The 17,236-nt window shown below is 40.6% G+C and overlaps 1 protein-coding gene across 1 annotated transcript in view; it reads right to left on the bottom strand.

Moving 5' to 3' along the window:
- Window positions 1-17,236, bottom strand: part of LOC133419589 (CDP-diacylglycerol--glycerol-3-phosphate 3-phosphatidyltransferase, mitochondrial) — a 50,069-nt gene that overhangs the window by 27,492 nt on the left and 5,341 nt on the right. The window contains exons 2-3 of the mRNA XM_061708842.1: window positions 7,777-7,987; window positions 2,912-2,989 (exon numbers count right to left, since the gene is read on the bottom strand). Of these exons, the coding sequence (XP_061564826.1) occupies window positions 2,912-2,989; window positions 7,777-7,987 (289 nt within the window). The remainder of the gene's footprint in view (window positions 1-2,911; window positions 2,990-7,776; window positions 7,988-17,236) is intronic.

Below are 17,236 nucleotides of genomic sequence, written 5' to 3' on the forward strand. Positions count from 1 at the left end.
TTTCACTGCGAAAACATTCAAACAAAATAAAACTACATCTCACTCTCCCACATGTAGTCTCTGACTGCGTCACAATCTGTTTAAATTAAAGAGGTCCTGTTTTCTGATCAGTGGGTTCCGGATGTGTTATCTAAAGTCATAAAACGGATTTACGTTGGCTTTGGCTTAAAAAGGTCATAAAAGTGCTTGTGGATCCCCAAAACATCACTGTCCCCGAGAGAAAGCGGTTGCTTCACCTAACGGCATTCATTTCAAACCACTGAGCTTTTTCGGGAGTAAACTTTGATGACAGATATTTTTAAGGAATCGAGGTCGTCAACCAAATTAACACTTTATAGTAAGTCACACTAGGACCTGCAGTTTTTCAAATTCATCAATTAGCACCCATTCAGGACAGAAATCAGGGCTTACTACAAAAACCTCTTAAAACCTGACAATAGTATAAAATGACACATTTGTGATCGTTACATTCGAGTTTGCTGCATGTAACTCCGATAACTTGACAGGTCCAATGGTCCAAACGGCATCCAAAACCAAAATCTTTTGAAGTGCGGTGCTTTTTCTGCTTCACAACTGAGTTGATTTACAATTATCTGTTTTGAAGAACCGCTTCTCCGTTAAAATTTTGTTACGTTTGTAATAGTATTCACAGTTCTGTCTCCACAGACATAAATGACAGATTTCATCAGGCTCCTCACTCTTAGCAAGCGTTAAAATAAAAACAACCTTTAAACCATCACTTTCGCTGAGCTGCCAGGAATATTTTATTTTATTCATTTATTTTTAGGTGTTAATCCATAAACTGTACCAAGAGAAAAAAAACTATGATAGCAACAGAAAACAAAGGTTCTCTGCTTCATCTGTTTCATGTATTTTTCTGTCAGTGGTGAAAAAAGTATCAACAGGTTTATGGATGAAAAAAGTACCAAAATACTAAACCACTGCACAAATACAGGTTCTTCAAAAAAAAACAGTTCTATGTCCTGTCAAGTTACATAAAAGCATATTATTTTTTACATTACTGTCAATGGACAGGTAGAATTCAATGTCAGGCAGCAGCTCACGTTTAAGGGTATTTATTTTCTGATTTTCTTAGTTGAAAGTCGACAAATCTGAGACCCGGTCATATTAGATGTGCTTAAACAAAAAAACGAGATAAAGAAGTGGAAGTTAATTGAAGAAAATTTCAATGAATTCACACAAATATGGATGCAAACCAAAGAAAGCCTTGCAAAATACTTCATAAGTGAACTGTAAAGTGCCTTTGGATGACTTTTCTTGCCAAACAATTAAACTAAACATTAAAGCACAGTTTTGTCATAAAGTTTTGTAATTAAGAGAAATATTAACCTCATGGTAACGATCAAAGGTTTCCCTCAGGTGGGGTTTCACTCTGAATATCTCCGACAGGTTCACAGTTTCAAGCTTCACATCTGCTTCAGCCAGCTGCCACCACTGAACCTGCATCTGCACGTGGGGCGCTGCCGGGTCAGCGCATCCGCTAAATTCGAAACAGACCCGTCGTCTCAATTCCCATTTTTCACATCCTCCCTTCCCGCCAGTCCCTTCACCTTGTGAAGTGAGATGAAGAAGTAGCACATACAGCTTCCAGTATGTGTGGAAGCAGAAACCGCAGTAGAGAAATGTTTACCCATCAGTATTCAGCTTGGCTTTACGCTGTAAAACTGTCAAGTTTGTGCTTTTATGTGTCACAATGAGATAATCATGTGATCACTGCCGGTTGTCTATTTTCCTAAACTTGGAAAAGTGCACTGTGAGAAAGAGAATGTAAAAAGTCGATGCGGGTATTGTTCTTTAAGGGTCCACAGCAGGTTAATGTGCTCCGTGTTGGCAGGCGCGCCGCCGTCGGACTGATATCAATATTGGCCTGGAAAATGAAGTATGACTTGGACGACGGACAGAAGCTGGAACGCTGCCTTTTACATCCATCTGTACTCACTTGCTGTCAATTTCTTGCCCAATTGGTGCCATAGTACTCAATTTCTTTGTGCAGTGAAGCCACCTGCACCCCAGCGGAGGAGTGGAATACGTCACATCGCACATATGTTCCCGCCCTCGTCCAGACACATTAATACTCCAACTAATGTTTTATGTGATGCACCTTGAATAACCTTTGCAGATGTTATCAGGACATTCCCGTCAGCCAGCAGTTGAGTAAATACGCGGTTCGGGTCTGGCAGCCCTGATTAGCCCGGATCGTGCTGAAGCTTTGAGAACAGTTTTGAACCATCATGTCCAGGTTTTAACTCTGAAACCTCACCTGCAGCCTCAGCCACAGACCACTCTCAAGTGTTTTGCACTGCATCGAGTTTAGCGCGTATTTCAGCGAACGCAGACTTGAAAATAAAAGGTCGCGAGCCCTCCCTGCACCTTACTGACTCACATTTCTAGCAATCCATCATCCTGTTTGGTTACACAGAGTCTGGCAGCTGATTTTGATGTTTTTAACTAATGAAGCATGCGGGCGTATGCATATCTGTTTCTGTGTTTCAGCCTCTCTGCTGCTGCTTGTTCCAGTTTGTTTAAAAAAAAACATGAAAAACAGCTGAATATGAGCATCAGTCCAGACTGTGGTTTGCTCTGGTTTCATGTTGTTATGCTAGGCTTTCCAAGCATGAAGAACAGCAAGCCACCACACGCCAGCACCGGTCTCCTTGTACCCATAAACCCTTGCATTTCGGGGTCATTCCTTGTAGTTTGGCCCGGAGTACGTTTTCATTCTGAACAAACCGCACTGTGGTCGTCCTGGAAGAGAGCTCTGACTCATATTTTCTGGCATCTCTGACTAGTTATTTGGCATGCGTCAGCGCTGTCATGGCATTGTTCTCACCTGCCCCGCGAACAACAGGAGTCAGTTTTCTGAAGTTGTAAGAAACACAGCTTTTCTCACCAGCTCTTGCTCCAGCTGACCTGTTCCCAGATACAACGAGGCCATCACCACTCGCTTCTGAGCAGTCCTGATGCGCGCCTGCGGGGAAGGAAACAAAGCATAACAATGTAGTGCATGGGTAACAAATGTGTAACGCAACAAAATTATGTCTTTTCAGGGAATTTCCTATAAACTACATCCACGCTGTCGGCTTGGGACATGAAAAGAGGAACACTGATTCACAGGGTCAACGTGGAGCTTCCAGGAAGGCAAATAACTAAATATTATCAGTTTTAGAAACACCTCCAACTTGTGCACGTGAGCTTCCCTTTTTTTATTTATTGACCTTCAATCATTTAAATATGTGAACGTGACGTCTTTAACCTAAAGAATATACCGGGGATTTCCTTATTTACCATCAATCAGTTATCAGTCCAGTTTGATAAGAGACTATGTACCATCCTCTTCTCTCCGTGTCCTTTAACGCCCGTCTGATAAAGTCTAAGGTAGAGTGTACTGTTTATAGTGTTTTATTATTATTATTATTATTATTATTATTATTATTATTATTATTATTATTATTATTATTATTACTGTGTGATATTGATGTCTCTTGTGTTTTGCACTATCCCCTTTGCTGCTGTAATCTGGAAATTTCCCCTCTGTGGGACTATTAAAGGATTTCTTATCTTATCTTATATTTGCTGAAAGTGGACTGTTACACCTAGACAGCTGTCCATCAAGTAAGTGATTATAAAGGCCATAATAATAATTTCTATTTCATATTAAACCCAATTTTGCCAAAATAGAGTTCCATGAATTACTCCATTTATAAGAATCTTGCGTCTTATTTTGCATAATTCTAATTAGCAGCGTGGAGGAATCCACATGTGGGGACGGTGCAGAGTCAGACTGGTGGGGGTCTGTTAGACGGGGTCATCGGACACAGAGCAGAGAATTTACCTTCTTATAACTCTCCACGGTTCATGGCAAATCAGCAAATCACCAAAACATTAACTTATCCTTTTAACTATTTTGCCATTTTCAGGGACATGGATCTTAAAAAAAACAGACTACACTTTCAGTTTGGAGCCAAGCATCAGACAACGACTAGCTGCTCAACTCTATCTGTTTACGGCTGAAAGATGACCTTGAAAAACCTTGAAATAAATTATTATCTTTTGTAATCAATGGATATATATAAAAAAAAAAAACCATTATGAAAATTAAAATTTAACAATGTATGACATATTTTTGCTGTTTTCCACCACCGGGAAAGCTCTTCTCTTTCCAAGGTTTGGGTTTAAAGCACCACAGAGGAAATTGTCTCATGTTTAAATATCAGTTTCAAACTCATTGGAAGGAATATTTGGTTATTTTCAGAAAGCGTTGTCTAAATCTCGCGGCCTCTCCACACGGCAAAGACCACCCAGGGTAGCTTCGACTCCCATCCCGGTCGTCTCTGGCAAACGACTGTGTGTCGCTTTAGCGGACTACGACACAAATCTCGCAGAGCTGCAGCAGACTCGGACGTAAATCTTGAACAGTGTGATAAAAGGGAGTCAATTCATTAGAAACACATGCAGAAAAGATTCCCACATCTGTCTTGGTGATGATGGTTCGTCACTGAATCAAACATTGAAGCAGTAAAAAGTATTGTATTGAAATGTCCAATATGTTTGACAATTTACCTTTTAAAAAAAAAGAAAAAAGATAATCATCTGTTCGTATCAGTAAAGCTCAATGACTTATTTACTCCCATAACTGCACCACACCCCCCACGCCTTTTCAGAGACCTCGACTTCCTCATCTTTGACCACTGACATGTGTTTCCACCTGCCTGCATCACGACCTGATGTCACTGATATGTGGTCATGCTCCTAAATATGTCTTATTTATTTTTAATCTGTTATGAGTGAAAGAATTCCTCTCACTTACGGGTTTACAAATGTTTTGACAAGATCCTGGCAAAGACAGAGCAATCATGAGACTGATTAAGAAGAACGTATGATGCTTTTGGCACGAATCTCGGTGAGCGACAATGCCGTGCCATTCACCTGAACCTCCCTCCTCCAGCAGGTATGAGGAAGTGGGACTACTATAAATCACATCCATTCAAGCATGTTTTTAACATGCACAATAAAAACATTTTCCTAACTCGTTGCACAACTTCAAACATTAACTTGCCTAACGTGCAGTATTAATCTCACTTATCAATCTGTAACCGTCATCTGAAAAATGTGACCATGTGTCACAGAGCCTGCATCAAATAAGACGTGTAGATCAGCTTTGAAGATGCTCCATCTTGGCCGGCGTCCAGACGACACCTGATGGAAAATACGCTGAAATAACCTGTATTTATGTTGGATGGTGGTTGCACATGCCCACTCTCAAATATTATGACGTATCATTTTAGTAATATAACATGTCGTGAACGACATTAGTAAAAATAAAAAACCAGCATGATGAAAAATGGTTAGAAATGTATGAGTCCTATGTGATGTACTTGGGGGACACCAGTTACAAGTTCTTTCAAAATAAAAGCCCATTTCTATAGGTGCCGAACCTCGTTATGTTTTAACAGTTCTGAAAGAAGTGATCGATACTTTTAATCCTGGAGCCCATGAACGCCTTCAATCGAGATCAAACATACGATTGTAAATGTGCTGATGTTTAGTAGGTGTGGGGGGAGGTTTTTGATGATTCTGCCTTAATATGACCACAACGATGACTTTAAACTATAACAATCAAGATGTCAGATATTCAGTTTTTTATCTAGGAGGTTTCACAAAATACGGCACTCACTATTTAGGAATTAAAACCAATTTAAGAAAAACTTCCACATTCAGGGCTCAAACGTTTTTGGATAATCGACTGAAATTACTATTTGTTACTTCAAGAAAAATGAAACAGATAAAAGGTTTGGAGTCGATATCGGGTATAAAGTTGGCATTTAGAAGCTGTTTGCCTGGAGCTACTGATATAAAGTCCAAAACGGTGTCAATGCAGGTGAAGGAGGTCATCAATATTATGAAAAAAGTCTCAGACGTGACCATATCAACAGTAAAGTACATTCTTTTTTTTTTTTTTCCCCGGTTTTTTGCCCATTTTATCACCCAGTGCTCCTACCTAACAGTCCTGTGCATTGCCATCCTCTACCAACCCCGGGAGGGCCCCGCACTGAGCTCAGGTCTCCTCCTTAACCTGAGGAGTGAGCAGGCCGCATCTTTTCACCAGACAGGGTGGGGTTTCTCTGGCCGAACGTAGCGCGTGGAAGGATCACGTTATTCCGGCCAGATCCTCCCCACCCCATCTGGCGCCCCGGTTGGCCAGAGGGGGCATGTATAGCCCAGGACTGTTGCATGTTTTTGTGAGGGTAGCTAAAGCAGATGATCACAGAAAACTTCTCCCTAGTTTTCACTGTTAAAATCTACAATTAAGACAGACGTGCTCATGAATGTAAAAACAGAGAAGTAGGGCATAATCTAGATTCTAAGACATTTGAGAAGATAACAGCCAGATTAGGCTTAAAAAGAAAACCACGAAAGAGTTTTAGGGCCACTGAAGGAAAAAAAAGCCCGGAATTCTGACTTTAATCTCTTTAATACCCTTCCGTAGAAAAATAAATAAATAAATAAAAACGTCGCAATGTTCTGGAATCAGATTCTTGAGACGGACAAAACCCAAGAAAAACTTGATGGGAAGAGAAAAGCATGGAGAATGTCAGTCAGACATAGTGGAGTCCCGTCATGACACAAGCATGTTTGACTGCAAATGACTCACTGGTGTTTATTGATGATGCTGACAGATCTATGGAGATGAACTCTGAGGTGAATCTGGCTCATAAACTCCGCTCACAGTCAGCAACATGCCACAAAACTAATGACCTTAAACAAACTGCAAAAGCAACTCCAAACGTTCTGAAGGCAAAGAAAGTAAATATTCTGAAGTGAGCTGGTCCACCACCAGAGAGGAATTCACTGATGTCTAAGCCAGTTGGATTTTAATCTAAGTATTAAAAATCACAGTTATATTTACAGTTCTGCCACATTTGTCCAATTACGCTGGAACGCCTGAAAATGGAAGTACACCGCTTAAAATAGTTCTAATTCCTAAATGGTAAATGTCTTACTTATATGGATCGTTTTACATTTAACCTGCATTTTGATCACATTTTGCTTATTTTATTTCAAACCCACGATAGTGGTGTGGGACGGTGAAAGATGGAGGGTCCTACGCTCGCATACGTGTCATCGCATGTTGGTATAAGTTTTACAAGATGACACAGAATTACAAGAACCTATCCGAGGTGTGGCCTCGTCTCCGACGCATCGGTCTGTTAGTTTTTCTCTGGTAAAAGAAAAAAAAAATAAATTCCCAGTGGGGAAAGTTCTGCTTTGTGGTGGGATAAAACGAGGTGTTAAAATAGTGAATAATGTCTGGTGCGGCTCTTGTCTGTGGTTTCCATGTGTGCTTCTTCGTTCTTTGTTGTTCTTGGTGCGGCGTCTTCCTCTCCGTGATGAAATCATTTGTCATCGGCTCCCTCCCGGCTCGAGCCAACTTTCAACCAGTTAACATTTAAACTATGTGCAACATCATTTCCAAAGAGGGATGCGTCACTGGCTTTTTGGAAAACCAGACACAAATTCATTTTGAGTTGGTTTGATACTCAAAATCCTTCAGTCTGCACGAGATCAAGTCAGACTTAATCCTGTGACACTGCCAACGAGCCTCAAATCTATCCTTTTTTAGTGTAAGTGTAAAATCAGCTTGAGTTTAAGTATTAAAAACACTTTTTCCCCCTTTCCCTAGCAACCAATAGATCTGTGCACATGGGTCTAATACACGGTAGGCGTGAGCAGGTGACACCTGTCGGAGACGCGGACCTTCATAGCCTGGTAGAACTGGTCCGGGGACGTCAGAATGTGAACGTGGGCTCCCGGCACCCGGAAGGCCGGGACCTGCTCCTCCATCCATCTGAAGTGGGTGCAGACGTTGTCCGTTCCCTGAGCTCCGGCCGACCCGGTGGGCCTGGAGACGCGGCTCGGGGTCGGGTCCGTTTCAGCGAGGAGGGGAGCCAGCAGCAGAACCGACGACCTGCAGGACACACGCCCAGGAGAACAGTCATTTTTTTGTTATATCCAAGTAGAAATGTTATCGAAATTACATTTATTTTGTCTTCTCTGTATGTTGAGTTTTAAAACAGCCTTTGAATGGTGTTAAACACACAGACAGAAGTCTGAACGATAACTATTATTACTAAACAGCTGCGGTTCTGACCATTTGTGGCGTATGTGACATGTGAAATGAATAACGATAGTGTGCACATTATCCAGAATTCAATATATGCAAATACACTTTCTTTCCAGAAACGATCAACTGGGGTTAAAAGTTTTTTCTTTCTGGATATCTTGTATTGATGATGTAATTACATCACAGTTCAATTACAGGCCTATTCAAGACAAGAGTCTTCTCCAGCCTCTTTACACAAAAGAAGGGTGTAATAAAGTCTCCTCAGAGGGGATCAGGTCTGGATTCAGTGGTGGTCAAAGTGTGAAAACGATGACTGATGCTCCCTGAACCACACATTCACAGCCTGGGTCCAATGACTCCTAGTAGTTATCCTGGTGGAATAGTTATCCTGGAATAGTTATCCTGGAATAGTTATCCTGGAATAGTTATCCTGGAATAGTTATCCTGGAATAGTTACCCTGGAATAGTTATCCTGGAATAGTTATCCTGGAATAGTTACCCTGGAATAGTTATCCTGGAATAGGCCCGTGCTATGACAGAAGAACACAATCCATTGACGGATGAACCCGGGCATTTCATGTACCCAGGTCGTCTGCTGATTATTTTGGACACAAAAACAACTTAAACTGATGCTTTTACAGTTTGATTTTCTTAAAGCTTCTCTCTTAATTAAATTTTACCATATGTTGACATGATCTCTGATCCTGACCATTCAAACACTTCTTACCCTTGAAGTTGATGTTTCCAGCTTTCATTACGTGCGTAACAGTTTTTAAACCAAAACTTTCAGCCATTCCTTACTTGGTTTGTTTTCTTGAAGCAGAACAATAACTTTGTTTAACATTGTTTCCATGACCACAGGAAATATCCTCAGACATGTTTGTCTCAAGAATAAACGGCTAAATTACTCCATCAATTAGGTCAGAGCCAGTGGTGGACAGTAACGGAGTAAATTTACTTGAGTACTGTACTTAAGTACATATCCAGAGGATTTGTACTTTACTTGAGTATTAGATTTCTTTGGTACTTATTACTCTTACTTGAATACATTTCCAAGACAAATATTTTTACTTTTACTCGAGTAAATTTCTAGGAAGGCTGAAAAGTTCTCGTTACTTTCAGGTCTGCTCTTTTTTCTTCTTCCCTAAAATCCTATTCGACACAAGCTGTTTTTGTCAAAGGAGGAGACAAGACAGACATGGGGAGACAGTTTGTTATGCTCTATATTGCTATATTGTACTGGTACATGTCCCCTCTGTAAAGTTAAGTGACTTCAACATTGAGTTATTGAAAGCAGAGATGTAGTTTTTTGTAAAGCAGTGGTCTTTGAGGGGGATCCAGACTTAGTTGGATGGTGCAGGTTCATTTGGTTTCAGTTCATGATTGTTAATAAACTCTGCATCATCTGCTGTCCTCTTATGATCCCATTCATTTGATTTGTTTTTGGTGTTTCTGCAGGTTTTATATAACATTGTGGTTCTAAAAGCAGCACATCAGTGCAGCTGGTTTCAAAGAGTTAATTCTCAGAAACAAGAGTTAAAAGATCCTTAAATTAATTTAGAAAAAATATAGTAATTTACTGATGTTGAAAATAAGAAATGTACTCATACTCTTACTCTTACTTAAAGTAAATTAAAAGCATTTACTTTTGGATACTTAAGTACCTTTAAAAGCAAGTACTTTTCTACTCTTACTCAAGTAATATTTTGACTGAGCTACTTTTACTTGTAACGGAGTCAATTTTGACCAGTAGTATTTGTACTCTTACTCAAGTACTGGGGTCGAGTACTCTGTCCACCTCTGGTCAGAGCCGTCTGGGAGATTTGCGAGGCCCTGTGCGAAATGGCTGGGGGGGGCCTTTGCGAAATTTTGGGGTTTTTCGGGTCGGATTGGGTGTCTATATGCGCAATTTTAACTCTCCAATTAGCAAAATACTGGATACCTTTCCCTGCCTCATCATCATCTCTTGCCTCGACGTGGGGCCCCACGGCTGCTTGAGACCCGGTCGGATCGGTGATTTTTGTAACAAATTTATCAAACGTGCCTTTCAGAGAGGCATTAAACTCCTCCATTTTCTTTAGTTTTTTTCTTTTTTCATCCCCTGATGGAAATTTCCTGATTCTGTCTCGTTCTCTCGACATTGTGTGACAGTTTGTTCCAACTCCACCCGTCTGGATCAGAGCAGCTTGTGTCTGCGCTTGGTCTGACGCAGTTGTATTGAACAACAGACACGAGCATAATTGCACATATATTTATTGATATGCACAGACTAGTACACATTTAGGTCTGTAATGGAACGTGACTGTTGATATTTATAAGGGAAAAAAATATTATTAAAAAAAAAAAAAAAAAAACGGCCCATAGCGCGAGGCCCCTTGGAGGTTTAACTAACATATTTTTACTTTAATCAACTTTACGACTGTACCACTCTAATATATTTGTAAATATACAAGCATGTTATAAATAAATAGACCTTTAGGAGATAATAAATACATTCACACTGTGCTGAAGACAGAGGCGATGAAAATAGTGGTCTAATAAGTGGGGACGGGCCTGTAAATGTTTGTATGTATTTGTTTCAAGTTTGCTTTTGTTTGTCACGTGACTCTCTGACGCAGCTGTTGAGGTCCGCTAGGCGGAATGGTCAAAGAGAGACAGCGTGAAAGAAGGACAGAGCATAAGAGTTTATTCTACAACTGGTCATGGGTGCACACAGTAAACAGCTTTCTTTTGTTCTGTAATAACTTTCTGTTTAATGTTAATAATACCGAGTCGTTGTGTGAACCATTAATTTGCATGACAACGGTTCGGTTGCAGAAAGTAATGTTTAGAGGTTAATGTAGCCTAATTGAGTTTTATTTATTTGAATATGTATTAATCTGCTGTCTGTTGTGACAAATATTAATTTATTTCCTTTTTAGTTTTCACAGTGTTCAATAAATGCACTTTAACATCAGTATGAAGCGTGGACTCAATGATTGGCCGGGAAGTAGTTACAGCCTAAGCCTTGTAGTACCACTCGTACCACTAGAGGTGAAAGAAACCACAGCAGCCGTCGTACATTCAAACGAAGAAGACAGGTTTCCAGTGGACTTTGCCCAAGCGCCATCCAGCTAACATCCAGGTTGGGGCTCATGGGGAACTAAGGCCCTATGCCAATACTCCCACTACCCCTACTTTTCAGCACTACCCCTACATTTTGCGTGTTCCCGTGAGGGTAGTGGTGTCCCAATTCCTCTTTTCACCTAGGGGTAGTGAAGAAAACAAGTGTAGTGGCTATGAATCTGGCCCTACGGGTCGAGGGTTTTCGGATGCTCACTAGTTGAACTAGTGACAGAAAAATTTCCCAGAATGCTTTTCGTCGTCATTTGCGGACTGAATAAAAAAAAAAAAAACATGGCGGACATTTCTTATTTTTTAGTGAATAAAATCAATATTTTGAGTTAGTTTCTGCATAAAAATGCGTTTTAATTAAATTTTTAGCGAGAAATATATATTTTATTTTCATAATATTCACTCAGTGAATGTACATAATCACTCGTTTGCCCGTTGTTGCGAAGTCTTTTTCAAACCTCGCCAGAATAAAGGCTGATTTATGGTTCCGCGTTACACCAACGCAGAGCCTACGGCGTAGGTTACGCGGCGACGCGCGCCGTACACCGTACCCTACACCGTAGGCTCTGCGTCGATTTAACGCAGAACCATAAATCAGCTCCGGAGTCGGCAGGTACAAATCCCAAAATTTTCTGAGCAAATTTCTTAACAGGCGTAGCTACAACTGTTTCATTTCATCTATTAAACCAACATTTATCTTCCTAAATGATTTATTTCAGCCAGCGGTAATTCTCCACAGAGCTGCATGTTTCTCCCCCGGGACGACGGCGCAGGGCGATCACGTCTGTACTCGGGCTACTGCTCCGAGCCGGCGGCTCTTATCATCTCCGAAAACATCGGGTCAAATTTCTTAACAGCACACTAGTTCAGTAGCTCAGTTTATTTGGATAAACTGAGCCCAGGTTGGGGATCTTAACTGTTAATTTTACGCCTGAAAAAATATTAAAACTTAATAAAGTGGCATATTAACAGCGCTACAGCTGAAATTAAAACAGCTTTTGGCTCTCTGCTTCCTGATTTTAGGGGTGGTACTGAAAGTAGGAGTAGTGGGAGTATTGGGACAGGGCCCTGGTAAGATTTCAAGTGCCCTAAAATCTGTGGCTTCTTTTATAGGGGTAGTGGTAGTGAGGGAGGGCTAGTGGTAGAAAGTAGGGGGTGTATTGGGATTGACCCTAAGAGTTGTTGTAGTTCCTTGAGTGGCCACTAGAGGCTGGCTGCAGAAGTGAGTCAGTCTCCACTGACTCTCATGTTAAAATATCCAACTTTACAGCAGAAATAAACATATTCAGAGCCTGGTTCAAAAAAACATTTTGGTCTCAAGCGTTTAATTTCACACCAATGACAACTCTGAGGCTGGTGAATTTTTCTGTGCCGTTTTTCATATGATTGACAGCCGGTTCAGCCAATGGCTAGCTGTTATCACAATCCAGCATCGGCTAGACACGACTTTAATTACTGATTTCACCGTCGAGTCAACATAAACGTCTGACGACACCTCTGCTGATGTTTCGGGGGTTTTCGGCTGAAGGAGCTGGGAGCAAAGCTAATTTTGATTAAGATGCGTTGGCCGTGTTCCCATCAGCTTATCGAGGAACATGGCTGCGCCACGTATAAAAACGAGAAAAACTGCTCTTCAGAAGCCAATGACTTATTGACATGACTTAATGGTTCTTACTTGTTCTATACAGCCTGTAACTTTGCCAGGGGCTGACACATGGCCTGTATCTCAATACCAAGAACACAAAGTCATACGGACTTGTCGGTACTTGGAGAGTACGGCTCAGGAGATTTACTTTGGAGGACCCGTGTCTCTTTCTGCAACTGGAACAGTAACGTGTGTACTTGATGACATCACAGCTCAGCTAACAAGCAAGCAGTATTGAAAAACGCAGAGTTAAATTTGGTAAAAAGAGAAAAAAGCCACGTTACAGTTAAAGTTCAATAGAAGTGAAAGAAAAAAACTCTAAAAAGGCTCCATCTCTATAAATTTACCCCAAATATGAAGTTATAACTTCATCTTTATTCCTCTTTCCTCCTCTATTACTTTTGCTTGTTGGTGCTAAATGCATTCTGGGATGTTTTGCTGTCTCAAGTCCACACAAGTCCCCACTGGATGCATCATCGATCAAATGGGTGGATCAACTACACATCCAGGAATCTGGACCGGACTTGATGAGACTGGTGAGATGATGATGGCACTTCACAAGGGCACAAGAACCCAAGAACGCTTACTGAGAGACGACCACGAACTTTCTCATGACATGCCGACCCCAGTTGGGTCTGGAGCGCTTTCTTGCATAGTGCGTCTTTGATGACGACCTAACAGAAAGCTATAATAAACAAAACTGTGAGAAGTCACATAACACACAGCTCTGTAAACAGGTTGGTTTAAAGTCACAGCTCCAAAACAAGAATGTCTCACGTTGAGTGACACATTTTACCACAAGTCCTCTTTCCTTGTGCAACCACAGTAAGTAAGTCAGGAAAAACTTCAGAACTTCAGTTCAACTTCAGAAAATAGATAAAACGCTGTGAACATCTTTGCAATGAGAAACCATCTGCCTCTGCTGAATAAACACTTTCACACAAAAAGCGTGAAGGATTTTAATTGGCCTTTACTCTACTAACTAGACTAGACTACATCTACTAACATTTTATTCCTCTAAATCCCGACTTCATTCAGCCAATGCATTCAGTCAACTATAGCTCTAGTTGGTTGAGCAGCTTTGAAAGGTTTCTTTGTTAATGGTCACCAAAAGAAAAGCATATTCTGCTTTGATCGGAGCACAAAAACAAGATTGTGAAGCAAGTAAACTCTTGAAAGGTGCCCAAGTCATTTTAACTTTGTAGGTGTACAGAAAGTGCCACCTTGTGCGGCCATACAAGTCCATTTCATCATAAAAACCCAAGTACTGATCCAGTTTTATGGAAGCAGAGGACATTAACTCTCCTCCTTTTGCATCTATTGACGGTAGTTTGCACCACATGAGGTGCACTTCCATTGGCAGGGGTTCCCTGGTAGTTTTTCAGGGGCCGGATCGTTGACGCAAGTCTCCATCACCAGGAACAGTCCTACAAAAGTGGCCTTCAGGAAGCTTTACAGACCAAAAAACTTTCCCGTAGAACAGTGTTTCACCCTGGTCCTCGAGGTGTTCGAGCACCAGGGTTGGGAAACGTTCCTGTAGAAGGAGAGGTGCTCAGGTTGGGCTACAGGAACAAGCTGGACATGTATACTGTACTGACAAATAAAGAGATTATTATTAGATTATTATTATTATTATTATCATCATTATTGGACGAGGGTCTCTGCTAATTGGGATTCAGGGTCTTTCCTGGCTCAAATTGAGGCAGAGGTGGCACCATCCTGATCACACGCGTGAGGGAATACCGTACCTTCAACTGGCTCAAGCAAACACTTTTTACAAGAAACATATTTTATATTTTGAGAGTTCTAATATGATTAAAAATATGACAATTATCATGTTAAAGCATTATTTTATTAACATAAAAATATAAATACAAATGTAAAAACTCAATCTTACCAAAAATAAAAAGTTTTAAAAAAAACTGCCAATGGAACAAGAGAAAATTTTCACTGAAATGAGTGAAAATGGTCTAGAACAAGTTACTTTTTAGATGACTGTCTTATTTCAAATGTAATGATTATTTTTGGACTGGAAATAAAACATTTTGAGTGGATATAAGACAAGTAGTCTTGGTAAGATTTTGAGTTTTTGTAGGGTTTCAGACATTTACTGACAAATCTTGCAACCAGACAGAGAACATTTCAGCCTCCTATTTCTCCATTTTCTCCTCATGCTCCTGGTAGTCCAAGGCCTCTTGGTCTGGTCCATCCATGGCCTCCTCACAACAGACATCCAAGTGCCTCTCCTTCAGTCTGCTGCGCAGAGGTGTCTTCACCTTAAAAAAAACAATTCATGCATTAAGTATTTTTGTATTTATTTTGATACAGACATAAATAGTGATAGTTTCTGCTGCATGGGGGACACAGTGCTTTTGGCATAAATATCAGCCCAAACCTTCCTCAGTTTGCCTGAGCAGGTAAATTGGTTCAGCCACCGTTTGTGAAACCCACTGGCTCTGTGTTTTTGAGAAGATCTGTGAAGATGAATAAAAGTGATGTTTAAATCATGTACACGTTGGCTTCGCGTTGATATGCTCCTAATGACTTGGAAACTGACTAATGTTACCCTGGCCAACTCGTCCTGTCCTGCACTCTGACCCTCGCTATCACCTTTCATGCATATTTGTGCACTACTTTCAGCCCTGACAAAATTGCCGCATCTCGTCAGTGACATGATTTATTACTTTTTTAACTGCCTGTAACGTTAATTGTCTGCCCTGTTTCACCTGCACTCTTGCTTCTCCTCATCGCGAGGTCGCTTTTTAAAGTACCGTATTGGCCCGAATATAAGATGAATAAACAAGACATGCTCGGATGTAAAAGAAACAATATTTACCTGTTTGAACAGCCAGGGAAAACCAGGACACTGATTTTTAATACAACAAATAGCGGAAAACCGCTGAAAATAATTCTCGAGATTTCTTCTTCTTCTTCTTCTGGTGCACTGTCGTTGATACAGCGCCTCCACAGCGGCGTAATGCTGTAACTGCAGTTAAAATAACATCCATCCAGTCCAATGCCTGCCACAAAATAACAATTTTCATGACGTCAGAGTTTTGAGAGCTGGGGGCAGCACGAAATTAGGCGGAGGCGGCCGCCTCCTAATTTTGTATGCAGGAAAAACCCTATAAATTATGTTCAGCACTCTAATGTGAACATAAATTATGTGAACACAGCTCATTTGAACCTGTTGGACCTGAAAAATGTTGCTACAAGTTCATTTGATGAAGAAAAAAGAAAGATAGATGGACCAAAGAGTCGGTTCAGGGTTTGCTGGTCTTTTTATGCAAATTAAGAGGACCGGCAGGGGTTTTCTGTTACTCTCAATTGCTACTACGTGTTGCATGTTGAAACAAGCATACAAAACGCAAGTAGCATTCCTTATGTTTACTTTTTTGTTCTTCTCTTTCATGTCTTTTAATGATGCTGGCCGTTTGGGAAGAGGAAAAAATGGGCATTTCCGCCGTCACGGGGTCGGCTGTGTTAGCTGCCCAGTCAGTGGTCCCTGTGTGGCCCTACGGCGTAAGGGAGGCACGCCGGCTGAAGGGGTTGAGGAGTGGGTGGGTCCTGTTAGAGGTTCCTGTCCGTCGGGTTTGCCCTCAAATCACCGCCGCAAACCAAAAGGAGATGCCAGTACAAACAGCCACTTTATGCACTTTTTGTACACATACAAAGTTAAAGCTTTGATTCATCCGCAGGGACCCAACTAGCACTTCATAGGAATTACATTTATGAGTCCTGCCAGAAAATTAAAATAGCAATTTCTTTTCATGTAGATCAATTGCATTAATGGCTTGAATTAATTGCCACCTTGCTGCAAACACATATTTGTGTCTTGGACCCTGACGTAAGTTTATATCCCTCACCAATTACATCTCATAATAAACCTAGAGTTGTTTCAACTGCAGACTGCTCCTTTAGGTCTTGGTGCCAGGGCTGGGAATTGATTCAAATGTCAAGAATCGATTCGATTCCGATTCTTAAGTTTCAGAATCGATTATCAAGATTTGGTTCGATCCGATTTGATTCCGATATTGATTTGGGTTAGTGTTATTAAAACTGTTTTTTGAGCTGTTGCATGATGGGTTTTTTCAAGTTTTACATTTTTGAGAATTTGGTTTTTAGCATTTTATGCAAATGTAACCCCAAAACAGTATATACAGTAATGAAATATAGACAATTTATGCAATTATAACTGAAAACTTATTTAAACATTAAACATATTTAAAAGGCAAAAACATCGTGTCCAACAAAACATCCTTTTTTAGTCATAAACACAAAAATACCCACATTTGTAATGTAATGATGAAAAAAAAAAAAAAAAAAATCGATCT

This window comes from Cololabis saira, chromosome 19 (genome assembly GCF_033807715.1).
Source record: "Cololabis saira isolate AMF1-May2022 chromosome 19, fColSai1.1, whole genome shotgun sequence".
In the NCBI taxonomy this organism is placed as follows: domain Eukaryota; kingdom Metazoa; phylum Chordata; class Actinopteri; order Beloniformes; family Belonidae; genus Cololabis; species Cololabis saira.